Below are 13,354 nucleotides of genomic sequence, written 5' to 3'. Positions count from 1 at the left end.
AAACAAGTTTTGAAAACTTGGTTGAGGCCCTGAGAAGCCTCCCCCTGGACAATATGCTGAATCCATCAGAAATACTATATCAGTTTGTCGACTGTTTGATACCATTACACTCAATGTGAAGGAAGATCATCTCTGACAAGTGGGTACTGGAAATCATCAGCAATGTGTACTTGATTCCATTGCTCTTCCTCCACCTGTCCACCCTATCCTCCTTCAGGGACCCTTCTCACAAGTTCCTTCTGTGAGACAAAATAATTACCTCCTACGATTGGGTGCTGTAGAACCAGTCCCTTTTTGACACAGAGGTATGGTACGGTGTGTTGGCCACCGGTGTTTATCAGTGTAGGCTGCGTGCGTGTGTCCCTGTGCAGATGCTGTCCCAGCTCTGATCAGGAAACAGAGACGGCTCTCACGATTGAATGGATCGACACGACCACGGATTAGCTGAGCAACAAAGGCACCCAGGCCAGGTTTATTGCGTGCGGCACAATAAGTGACCTACAGAGTATCTCTGGGTCAGTTTCATATAGGCAGCATTACAATGGCCACGGCCCAATGGCGGGACTTTCAGTTATCCCCCAGACCGGACAACATTATTCCCTCTGACATCCTCTTTTATACATTGTTACATACACTTTCGTTCTGCCCCCTTTGATGTAGGTAGTGGCCACCCTCTTGACGTAGTCTAATACCATCCTTTCCGTTAATTGGTTGATTTGGGCAAAACAACTCCATTTATCACCTTTTAGTCATTTCTATTAATCAAAGTGTCATTTTAGGGAGTTTGTGTGTGTAATCTGTAATACATTGCTTGTGCATCAGCATGACCTGTGAACACACAGCTGTAGTTTATCACCACAATTGAGTATTGTTTCCTGTTGGGTTTATGTACCAAGGAGGGAAGGGGGAATATTTTTTCTATTGTGAGATTGAATTTTTTCTAAATGAATTTTTATCTTCTCCCAGTAAGCAGAATTAAAATAGAACACAGTTATTTGGTAGTGTAACTACAGGACATGGTAATGCTGACCAGAAACATTTTTTAATATGCAGACACTGATAGTGGAGAGCTGAAAGAGTTGGTCTAGGGATAAGATTAAACTCTTCACTATAAAAGCAATCTTAGCCAGTTACCTGCAGTGCACTAGTAGCTACACCATATGTGTAGTAAATAGCCCAAGAATGAGATAAATAAGCATTGTACTTACAGTATATAAAATTCACATACTAAAGTATTATTCAAAATATAATGAAGGCTTCTGTTTCAGTCTCACGAACTTTTACCTCTAGCTACTGAAGGGAGAGGCTGCTTTGAGGCCTCCTCTGCCCATAATTCATGGACAAAAGTTTAATATTAAGCATAGCGTTTTGATCACTGTACATACATATACAATAAAGGTCTTATCAGAGTGATAGCTGACTAACTTAATGCTGTCTCTTTGTACAATGTCTTGTCATGTTAACTGTTCTAGGATTAACACAATGTATGAGAAAATGACGTGCTTAAGATAGAATGACCATTTTCTTTCATTCTTCTATTGCTGTTTGCTTTGCTATCACCTAGATTTCTTGGCTCTTACACTAGCTATGACTACTTGAAAAGGAACATCGAGTGGTAAGATTGCTGTTGATGTGAGGATGTTTTAAGGTCTCCTCTCACTGTTACATTTATCACAGGCATTATGTGCACCTAAAATTTTAAACACACTGATTTTGAAAGTAAGTTTAAGTTACGATAGCCGAACAATATAGATATTTTTGAAAATTGGCCATTTCCTGAAAGATCATGTGTTGGAGAAATTCATATGGTAAATGTGAGAAATATTTAAAATTTTAATTTTAAATTATCTCCTTTTTTTTAACTAGCTAAAATGTATGCACATAAAGCTAGTGACGCTTAAGCTGATTGCATTTTTAATTAAGATGGCATTGTTGAAATATTAGGTGTATTTAGAAGTTAATAGAAATCAGTCTTTATATTGCACATCCAATTTGCTTTTTTAAAAACCTAGATGATGAAAATTAAATTGTTTTCATACCTACCTGAATTATAGCAAAGTTCCTCATTTGAAAATCCCCCAAAACTAAATTGAAAACTAAGGATTTAGAGGTAAACATTACAAAAATACACCTCAAATGTCATCTGCCTTTTGTTTGACATCTTTTGATTTGTGTTACTAAGCTTTTTAAAGATTCGTTGTTGTCTTGAAATCTCTCGTGCTTTTAAATGAGTGTTTTTTTACTTAGGACTGGATGTTGTACAGAAATTAATGTTCATAGGAAGAGATGAAAATCAGGTGTTATAGAAGAAGATATAGTGGTGAATGTAGGAACTGAGGACTTTTGTAAAATTGGACCCGTCTACTATTGTTTTTTTTTCTTTTTTTATTTCCAACAGGGGGAAAACTACTGATGCTGAGCCCATGGATAGACCTGTTGGTGAAAAGCGCTATGAGCCGGTTTCTCAAGTTGCTCCTCCTCCTCCCCCACCTCCAGTACAGTATACTCAACCTCAGTCAATTAATAACCCTGTTGTGTTTCTTCAGGCACATCCGAAGTCTGCACTTTCTGAGGGTATGAAATCTGAAAGTGAGCATGTCTAATAGATTGCAGTATTGAATTTATGCAAGTTTTCTGTTTGACTAGCATCCTTACTCCCTGTACAGATTTAAGTTACCGCACAAACTTTAAAATTGTACAGTTCAGTTCTTCCTCAAGTGCTTGCTCACGTCCATTCCCTGAAAGGTGAGTGTGCATGCCACATTCACAGTTGCCAGAGATTTTTCCCTCAGTGGTATCAGCAGGGCAGCTCTAGCGCCATCTGCAGTGGTGCACTTATGCACTGTCTTAAGGACACTGCCAGCCTCATCTCCCTCTGTTCCTTCTTACCACCAGTGACAGTGCTGGAATGTCCTTGCCTTGACAAGCCTTTAGCCAGTGGTTTTTTGTGTAGTAGTGTAGTCATTAATCAAGTTCATTTAGTTAAAATTAGTAGGTTACGTGTAATTAGCTTTAAACCATGCGCTTCTTGTAAATAGAGCATGCCCGTGAACAACCCTCGCCAGCACTGCTTTAAGTGCCTGCGTGAGAAAAGCATTTGGGACAAGTGCAGAATCTGCAAAATCTTTAGATCAGCAACAAACAAACAAAGGACCAGGACGTCAGGCTAAGAGTACTCCTTATGGAGTCAGCCCTCAGACCGGTTTCTGAGCCCAACTGCTCGGATTCAGCACCCAGTACATCGGCATCTACCCAAAGCGCTCCCCCAGCACTGAGTTCATCCTGGTACTGGTCACCTTCTCTAGGCCAAAGAAGCGGTACAGGAAGATGCACACTGGGAGAGAGCGCTCACAGGCACTTCAAAAGGACAAGTTGGAAGCGGAGGACAAGCCGAGACCCCCACTGGGCTGCTCATCTTCCCCAGAACTCGGGTTGGCTGCAGCCTCATCCCTCAGAGCTGCCAGTCCTCCCTGGGGACCCACCTCTGATGCAGGGCAGCGGCAGGTGCCCCCGCCACCTTACAATGCCATCCACACTCAAGGATCTGCTTTTGCTCCCAGTGCTTTCGGACCTTTGCGCCGAGACCCCATACTGGGGCAGTCTGTCAAGGGCAGATCAAGGGACAAGCTTATGATGGATGCTCTGCACAGGTCTCTAGCGCCGCTCATCATCCTCTTTCGTTCACTGGTGCCCCGACAGTGGTCACCGGTCCCTTACCAGTCCCTGGAGTACTGCTGCTGTCACCCAGGCCCCTGGTACCGCTCTCCAGACCCCCTGTGTCAGTCACCAGAGCTTTGATGTAGGGCACCAGGGTCTCAGCACCGATCCCTGGATTCAAGATAGTAGTCTCCAGAGTGCTATTGCTAGTCGCCAGAACCTTGGCAAACTAGGGAGGCCCGGCACCACTCCCCAGCACTGGAACACCGCATCCACTAGTGTTCCAAGGAATCAGAGACATGGTTGGCACCGCAGTAGTCCTCGGGCTTGGATTTCGATAGAGAGGAGAGAGCCTTACCCAAGGGCCATGGTTACCCTGCTACAGCTGGGGGGTTCCCTCCCACTCTACCACCAGGCTCGTGGCCACCAATGCAATGGCTTAGACCATGGCAGTTCTGGAACCCATGGGGTTTGTCTACTGTCCCAAGGTCGCAATATCTTCAGTGTGTCTGGGGGACATCCGAGAGACACTCGGCAACAGTGTCATGCCCACCCCCAGACTTCGGTGAGGATCCAGATCAAGCAGGGGGGGCTTTAGGGATCCCCCAAGATGAAGCCATCCCACCTCTGGGGGAACAGTTGCCCACTCCTCCTCTACTGGCCTTTTTGTCGTCATTACCTGATCAGACTGTCTGCCACGGTCCCGCAGGATGACCATAGGGCACACCAAGAGCTGCTCAAGAGAGTAGTGATGAATGCAAGCCTGGAAGCAGAGGCGCTAAAGGAGCCAGCTGACTCACTCTTTGATATTCTGGCAGCAGCAGCTCTTTCCAGAGTGGCCTTTCCCGTCCATTAAGTAGTCATCAAGCTGGTCAAAGCTCTATGACAAAACCCCTCCTTTCTGTCCCCTATGTCTAAAAGGTCAGAGAAAAAATATTATGCGCCCACTAAGGGGTTTGAGTATCTCTACTCCCACTCATCCCTGGGATTGTTGGTAGTGTCAGCAGCCAACAAGAGAGAGGCAAGGGCAGTGAAGCTCAACGTCTACAAATAAGGGGGCAAAAAATGTATTCAACCATGAGTCTCCAATTCAGCATATTGAACCAGCAAGCTTTTCTGGGGAGATGAGACTTTAATGTATAGCATTCCATGGCCAAAGTTGCTGACTCCTTCCTCCAGGAGTCTAAGCAGGAGTTTATGGCCATTCCGGAGGAGGGCGAATCAGCAGCTTCCCTCCAGGCAGCCTCCAACATGGCAGATTCAGCGGCTAGAACAATGGCCTCAGTAGTGTCGATGCAAAGAGCCTTGTGGCTGCAGTCATCTGGTCTCTCGGCAGAGGTCAAACAGTCCATCCAGGACCTCCCCTTCAATGTCACAGGTCTGTTCTCTGACCAAACAGACACCAGGCTGTGCAGCCATAAGGGCCCTAGGGCAACACTCTGCTCCTTAGGGCTATACACTCCACCGGCTTCCAGGAAGCATTTCAGGCCCCAGCAACAACAGTTTGCAGTCCAGGCTAGGAGCGAGCCCTATAAAAGGAGAAACAGATGCTATAAGTATTGTCTGGGTCAACCTTTTTCTGCCATGTTCCAGCTCAACTCAGGCTGCTATCCACCAAGTGGCAGGCCAGCCCTCTTGAGGGTGTGACCTAGCAATTTCAACCCATGATCCAACCCTGTCCTTTTCAAAATGCCTCTCCCCCTTCCTCCCTGTATGGGTGGCTACATCATCAGACAAGAGGGTTCTAAATGCCATTGCAGTGGGGTACACCCTTCAGATCATTTCAATTCCTCCTTCCCATCCCTGTTCCTCTTTAGGGACCTGTCTCATGAGCAAGCCCTCCTGTGGATAGGGGCTGTAGATGAAATTCCCCTACACCTGAGAGGAAAAGAGTTTTACTCCTGTTACTTTATAATCCTGAAAGCCAAAGGGGTCTGCAACCCATACTGGACCCGCATCACCTCAACAAATATCTCAAGAAACTGAGGTTCCGTATGGTTTCACTAGCCTCCATTATTCCCTCCCTGGATCTGGGAGACTGGAATGCCACCCTCAACCTGAAGGACGCATACTTCCATATTCCATGGCACAGGCGCTTTTTATGCTTCACATCCACTACAAATTTCTTTTTGTCCCTTAGAGGCAGTCTCCCAGCTTCTACTCCCTATGCCCCAACTCTTTGAGCATGACAAGTAGTCTCTCTCAAGTCTTCAAAAATAAGAGAATTTTCTACTTTGTTTAGGCAGCCTTAAAAAATAATGTCCTTTCTTTTAGATCAAGTTTATGATGATGATGCAGTGTCGCTCGTCTCTTTGTTCCAGCCACTTCAGTTATTTGTGGCTCTGTTTTACTTCACTTCATTAAAAGTGTTAGAGTAAATTTGTGCTGTGTAAATAAGGCATACATTTTATGGAAAGACATGCTGTTGTATGTACTGTTTGTACATGTGCTATAACACAAGTAACAAAAGCATAGGTGACATGCCACTAAAGTAAACCAGTGCTGGAATTAAATATTTGAAATGATTAATATTAATATGGGAAACCACCGAACACTAACCATAAATTCCTTTATTAAAATCTAAAGGCCAATTTGTACAATTGCTCTAAACCTGTCTAAAAAGCCCAAGTAATAAGCAATTTACTACAGTCAAACAGTAACACAACAGTTGCAAGCATTTGATCAAGATGCTTACAAATGGGCTAAACCCATGGGTACTTAAACACTATTGACTGGCTCCACTATGGTCAGGCAGGTATTAGCAATGAACCCATTAAAAACTTTTTATACCCTTTAACAAACAAGTGATGTGATATTGCCAATTACTGACTTCATCTAAAAACCAATTTGAGACAGTTCACACTTATTTCCAGTCCTAATTCAGATAAGATTTACAACCTTTTTTCTTCCTAAGGCCTTTCGTCCCCTCCTCTTTAATACCCAACAGGTTTTTCATAGGCTTTAACATTGGTGTATGCACTGGAAAGGGCCATGTTGGCTCATTCAAATACATTCTCTTTTTGTCTTTAAAACCAGCTGCAGTTATCCCTATCGGTTAGAGGCCTTTTTAAAACGTTTCCCGCTTCTCTCGTTCGTTATTCCTTGAACCAGACATCCTCCCTGCTTTATTCCTTCTGGCCTTATATCTTATTATTTTTAAGGCCTTCATTCTACTTGCTGGTCAGGGCCCTTTTTTACAACACATTTTTCTTAACCAAACTTAAGCTAACTCTAATTCTTTAATTTCATATTTATCCTACAACTAGGAAGATGGCAGGGCTGATATCTAAGAGTTACATACCGAAATGTAACACACGTTCTTATAGAAAACCAAAGCTAGGCTATGAGTCTTACATTTCTTGAAAACTATTTATTCCGATGCCATGGTTATGTAGGACCAGAAATGGGCAGTAAGTTTTTACCTTTCTAAAAAAAATCTTAATGTTTCTTCTAAACAATAGCTTAATTTCAATGTTATTCTGAAACCCTTAATGCTAATTTTGTGAGTAACACATGATCACATCCTACTATATCTAAGGCAAATACAATTTTTTTCATAATAGACCTAAATGTCTGAGTTCTAAAATTGAATATCAAGGCTTACATATTATGGATTTTTCATGTATAATTTTATTTCATTTTGTGTTACAGTTAACGCTGGATCAGTGGATTTCCAGAATTCCACAGTGCCCAAGCCTGACCCACCTCCATCTCAAAATAAACCAGCAACTTTCAGATCTTCCAGCCGAGAGGACACGGTGCAGTCTACCTTCTATCCTCAGAAAAGCTTCCCTGACAAAGGTCCAATTAATGGAACTGAGCAGACTCAGAAAACAGTCACCCCTGCTTATAATCGCTTTTCAACAAAACCTTACACAAGTGCTGCCAGGCCATTTGAGCGAAAGTTTGAAAGTCCTAAATTCAACCACAATCTCTTGCCAAATGAAACTCAGCATAAACCAGAGTTGCCCTCAAAGTCTCCAAATTCTCCTCAACCAATTTTAAAAGCACACAGCTCGTTGCAGCCTTCCGAGTTTGACAGTGGAGTGGATACATTCTCTATTCAGGCAGATAAGCCTAAATATCAACCAAATAATGTTAATGCTGTGCCTAAAGCCATTCCTGTAAGGTAAGTGGGTTTTTTTTCTTTTTTCTTTTATACATTTTTAAAGACTGGGTTGCTTGTGAAACTGCAATGTTTTAGGCAGTGTGTCCACCCCTTGGTTAATTGCTGTTAGTCTGACCAGACTCTCTAATCCAAAAGCAAGGATGCAGCCCCTGGGACTAACACTGGAGGTTGATCGGAGAATGGGGGGAAGCACGTGGCAATGGCTTTTGAGATGTGGGGTGTCCTGTCTCCCAGAAGCTGGAATTATTAAATTTAGTCTCACAATTTAATACGGCAAATTTAGTGTGAGTGGTCTTGTGTGTGTCGAGGAGGCTATATTCTTATTTCAGGTCAATTTTAAAAGCACTCTTTTGAAAATAAATGATAGTCATTTCTCTCAGATTATGGAGCTACAGTAAAACTGAATCTGAGACACATACTTCTAACCAACCTGAGCTTTTCCTCAATTCATTTGTTTGAAAATAGGGTATTTTTGAAAATAGGATCTGTAAAATCTTTGCAAAATACTATGTCTCATTTGCCCAGTGTTATGTAATCATATGATTGAAACTTGAAGTAGTTTTTGCTGTTTTTTAAAGTTCAGAAATGTAACACAAGAATGAGCAGTTTGTACTAAAGCAGTTGGGGGGCTTTATGCTATAAGAAATTGAAATGATATTGAGTTGTTAAATTATTGGTCTCTTCCCAAAAGAGATGAGTACTTCTGAAATGGACCTAAAATCATTTTAAGTACAATAAACCTCCAATAAAATGAGAGGTTTTTTCCCACTCCTCTGCAGCATTCATTTGACAGCAGTTGAGTGGTCCAACATCTTTAGTTAACTGATGCTGTGGGTAAATTTCCAAGTTAATTTTTTTCCTGGCTATAGTAGAAATACATCTCCATTTACCCTTTCTCTCAAAAATTATACTATTGTATTTGACTTATTTCTTAGGTGTCCCACACAATTGAGACTGACTAAACTTTAAGAAGGCTTGCCTGCCTAATGTAACTTTTGCATTGGTTAATAAATTCAATTTACAGTGTGCGCTACTGATTTTGGGGGAGGTATATAAAACTACTAGGCTTAATATATGTATCTCACATTTAGCCCTTCAGCTCTAGAGGATGATGAGGAAGAGGATGGACATACAGTTGTAGCCACAGCAAGAGGTGTCTTTAACAGCAATGGTGGTGTATTAAGCTCCATAGAGACAGGAGTTAGTATAATTATACCACAAGGAGCCATTCCAGAGGGAATAGAGCAAGAAATCTATTTCAAGGTCTGCAGAGATAATAGTATCCTCCCACCTTTAGACAAAGAAAAAGGTAAGAGTTGTCTTTGTATCTTAATATTCCATCTACTACTATTCATTATCTAAGCATTGCAAAACGTAGGAAGACATGGTCTCTGCCCCAACAAGTTAACAAACTAGAAATACAGAGGAAGTAGTATTCTGTTCAGTTATTCAGGTGGGAGAATAATTCAGGGAGTCTCCATTTTGACTATAACTTTTAATATCTAAGTTTTTAATGTGTGCATGTCAACAAACTTTTAACATACATTAAAGGAAAACTCTAATACGTTGCTATAAGTTTGAAAATGATTTTTAGAAATGTCTTTCATTGCTTCAGTATAGATTCAGTGAATGGGTGTATTCTGGTCTGCCAGGTTAATATTTCCTCACATGATAGGACTGAAAGAATTATACAATTTTTTTTTTTTTTAAATTAAGTGTTAACTAAATACATTGAAAAAATTTACCTCAGATGCTGTAACAGCCCATTTTTTTCTGTCCTTTGCTTTATAAATATAGGTCTGAGGTACACAGTAATCAAGCGAGAATTTTTTGTCTTTATTTTCAGACGAGCAAATGAGGCAGTGACTACCACTGTTTCGTAAAACACATATCTTTTACTGTATATTAAAGTGGCAAGTACAATAGCATATATCCTAGAAATCTTTTTTATTGTAGTAAGTTTGTTTTATCAATAGCCACCCAGAACCTAGGTAAATGGAAACTAGTAATCCTTTAGACACAATACAGATTATATAGTTGTCTCATTTCAGTAAATTAAGGAGAAGTTTTACTCTCCTTCAGGGTTTCAATTTTAGGAATTTACAATTGAGGCACTATTGATACATTGCAAAACAAGATTCAAAGCAATCCCAGCCCCATCATCTAAATATGGGATTGTTTAGTTCATGAACATGTTCTCATTACCATCTTGAGCAGCTAATCCAAAATAAACTCACAAATCCTTGTACCGTGCCTTTTGACTATGAAGAGGTGGCTGGTAGTCTCGTAGGCAGCTATCTGCCAGCTCCCTTTCAACAGGTCTCTTTTTGGGTTCTTGCTTCAACCCAGTGCATTCCCTTGTCAGCACTAGGATTGTTGGCATCCTAATATAGTAAACCACCACTAGCAGTAGCATCAGCAGAAGCTGTAGTGTTGGCAAGGCACTTAGAGGTTCATATGTTTCTACCTCTGGTATAGCAGCACATGTTTGGAATTACAAGTCAGAAAAATCCTAATGTAATCAAATAGTCTGGCCTGTCTTTCATTTTGGGATGATATGATCCAGGCCAGTTGAAATTCACTGGAATATGCTAATAGGAAAGGCAACCAGAAAAAACCTTGCTGAATAGCTCTGTCTTATTTGCAAGGTTAAATTTTCATCACTTTCATAAACTGATTTATTTTTGCTCTTGAGTTTGGTGTGTATTAAAAAAATATTGAATGTATTTCAAGGAGAACAGGTTTCCAATGTTAACCTTTTATTTTTGTTTCTCTTAACTTGTAGGTGAAACACTGCTTAGCCCGTTGGTAATGTGTGGGCCCCATGGACTAAAATTCCTGAAGCCAGTGGAGCTGCGCTTACCACATTGTGCGTCTATGACCCCTGATGGTTGGTCTTTTGCTCTAAAATCCTCCGACTCCTCGTCGGGTATGCTGTCCTCCCTCTGTCCTTTTGGGGCTTTTGGGTGCTATCGTATAATTTAAGATCACTTGGCAAAGGTGACAGTGTGTAATATATTACTCAATCATTGTATTTGTGTCAAACTCTCCATTTCGCTTTCATTACTCACGGTGCAAATTCATGGCTAAAATCACAATTGACAAACCAAAATGGTAAAGAAATACAGTATTATCATCTTCCTTATCCTTGGTCCATTAAATGGTATCCCACTTTCCACTTTGATTTCTTGCTTGAGGACGGATACAGCTGCCAACACTTTAAAATAGTAAATCTGCACTAAAATAAATTGGGAAAAATATTGTACCCCTAATTGGCTTTTATACCACAAACTCGTGTCTTTTGCTTAATTGGTCATATAGTACTTTACAATTTGCTAAACTTAACCTCCACACTCATAAATCACGACTTAGTAAGTGTTAACTGTTTTCATGTTTGCAAGTTGATGCTTATAATCTGACCATTTAAGACAACTACAGTGTATGTCTGTAAAACATTTTATAGTTCATTCTAATATGACTGGATTTTCCACAAGCCTTTTCTTGCTTGCTTTCACCTGTTTCTCCACCACCTCCTTTTTGCACCTAGAATTATGGAGAGAGGCTTTTCCTAGTTGAATTTGCAATTAGGTTTCAGTTTTATATGCCTGTTCTTCCCCCCCCCCCCCCCCTACATTCACTACCACTTCCACCTTCTCTTACTTGGAACAGAGAAAACGTTGTTGGCTGAAATTCTGGGTGATCAGTATTAGGCTGAAGTAGAATTTTTATGTAAGTTTCAAGCAATTTCATGACATGTCTGTGAAGTTACAGCAATTTAAAAATTAATATCTGCACAGATGCAGAAAATCTTACGGTTTTATTCAGCTACTTTCTAACATTACAAAGGAAAGATTTACACGCCTAATTTGTACATCTGTATATAATATATAACAAAGTATTTTTCTGTATACAGTATTTAAAACAATGTATTGTCACTAACGTATCTATAACAATGCATTGACACTGAAAGATTAGAGCATCAGTTTTCATTATGGGGATCCAATAGAGAGAAATTAACTTTCGGATGGGTTTTATGCATGTGTTGCATGCATCGACTTAACTGTATGTACATATTTGAAAGTGTTAAAACATTGACACTTAAGTGACAGGGACCCAAAAAAACCCACCACCACAACTACATAAAATTTTAAAAAGCTCTCGTATTTTGCAACAGAAAAATCTCTTCATGAATTTATTTGAAATGAAAGGAGAAACTCTAGTCCTCCCCAACAGTAATCAAAACTTCTTTAGGATAGATCTTTTTCCTCTCCTAAGTTAACCTGCTTGTGTAAGAGAAAGAAAGCATAGACAAGTGCTAAGACTTTCTGTATTGGAGTTATAACACAACATTTTATTCTGTTTAATTGAAATGGGATGTATCAGTAATCTTGCTTTTGGAGACAATTTCAGATTTAGGCAATTCTGTCTTCTGATATGTAAGTAGACCATACTGTGTCTTAAATAAATATTTGTTTTCTCTTTTTAAATTAGCTGGTTACAGGACTCTGATTTTTCAGATGCTTTCTTAGTACTGGTTTGCAACATTATGATGCTTTTTCTATTCAATCTTTTGCTCTATCTCAGCTTTTTCTAAATTGTTTCCATGTCCTGTTCTTAAAATGAATATTTAATTACATATACTGACCTATTCCCTGCTATACTTAACTCAGAAATACTTGTATATTAGCCCTAAAACATCTGAAATTCTTGATTAATTTCATTTTAACTTTTGAGTGGAGAGAATTTAAATTGCATCTTTAAATGACCAGCAGTACATTCATTGCCTTTTATATTACACTTGTTGCACTGAATTAGTTTGATATTAGATGGTCATTCCTTCAAAGGACTTAAATGTGCAAATCATGGGAAAGTATTCTTATATTCAACTTGTGGAGCAACCGTTATAGATTGCATTGGTTAGAATCTAATCTACAACCTGGGTGTGTTTTAAAATATGTTTTAGATTGCCTCATCCCTTATTACAATCTGATTTTTAACCTTTCACAAATGTAGTCAGGTATTTTACAAAGACTCGAGTTTCCAGATTGAGTGGAAATGCTGTATTTACAGAACTGAGAGTTTTAAATAATTAGCATTTCTTGGATGCAATCAATTGATTTGTATTTAAATTCTCTAAATATACATGACAACTCTAGGCCATATATACTTTTTCCTAGTCTTCACATCAGGCGTTTTATCATTTCAGCATATTCTGTACTTCATGTTTGTTTTCATGTGTTTCTCCAGAAAACTGTGGAATTTACATGTCTCCTTTAACACACACAGGTTTGGGATGCTGCATTATGTAAATGAGGTCTCCAAATCTGTTATACATCTCTTAAAATGGATTTTTTTTTGGCCCATCTTACTTAAATATTTTAGTGCCATTTATCCTGCAGGCATTAAATAACTTTGCTGTTTATCTTAATCTACCACTGAAATGGTATATAATTTTGCATAACTATAATTTTGCATCAGTGACATTTTGCAATGGTTTATTGGATGGGGAATTTCTTCAGTTGGAACTATGAGGGACAATAAGTATAGACTAGAATTAACCTCCTGAAT

The 13,354-nt window shown here is 39.8% G+C and overlaps 1 protein-coding gene and 1 long non-coding RNA gene across 11 annotated transcripts in view; one reads left to right on the top strand and one right to left on the bottom strand.

The window, feature by feature from the left end:
* Positions 1 to 13,354, top strand: part of TJP1 (tight junction protein 1) — a 137,450-nt gene that overhangs the window by 118,890 nt on the left and 5,206 nt on the right. For 3 of the 10 annotated variants that reach the window (XM_067534668.1, XM_067534660.1, XM_067534663.1), the window contains 4 exons: positions 2,399 to 2,589; positions 7,309 to 7,786; positions 8,878 to 9,095; positions 10,572 to 10,715. In XM_067534668.1, the coding sequence (XP_067390769.1) occupies positions 2,399 to 2,589; positions 7,309 to 7,786; positions 8,878 to 9,095; positions 10,572 to 10,715 (1,031 nt within the window). The remainder of the gene's footprint in view (positions 1 to 2,398; positions 2,590 to 7,308; positions 7,787 to 8,877; positions 9,096 to 10,571; positions 10,716 to 13,354) is intronic. The other 7 variants (XM_067534670.1, XM_067534667.1, XM_067534669.1 and 4 more) reach the window with 5 other exon arrangements.
* LOC137144389 (uncharacterized) overlaps positions 4,718 to 13,354 on the bottom strand; it is a 53,247-nt gene continuing 44,610 nt past the window's right edge. Inside the window, exon 3 of the long non-coding RNA XR_010917391.1 lies at positions 4,718 to 5,186. This is a non-coding gene — a long non-coding RNA (uncharacterized lncRNA). The remainder of the gene's footprint in view (positions 5,187 to 13,354) is intronic.

This window comes from Emydura macquarii, unplaced genomic scaffold (assembly GCF_026122565.2).
Source record: "Emydura macquarii macquarii isolate MOO-44397 ecotype Brisbane River unplaced genomic scaffold, CSIRO-AGI_Emac_v2 contig_3451, whole genome shotgun sequence".
Taxonomy (NCBI): Eukaryota; Metazoa; Chordata; order Testudines; family Chelidae; genus Emydura; species Emydura macquarii.
Note: the sequence above shows the minus strand (reverse complement) of the source record. Positions and strands in the feature narration are given on the sequence as shown.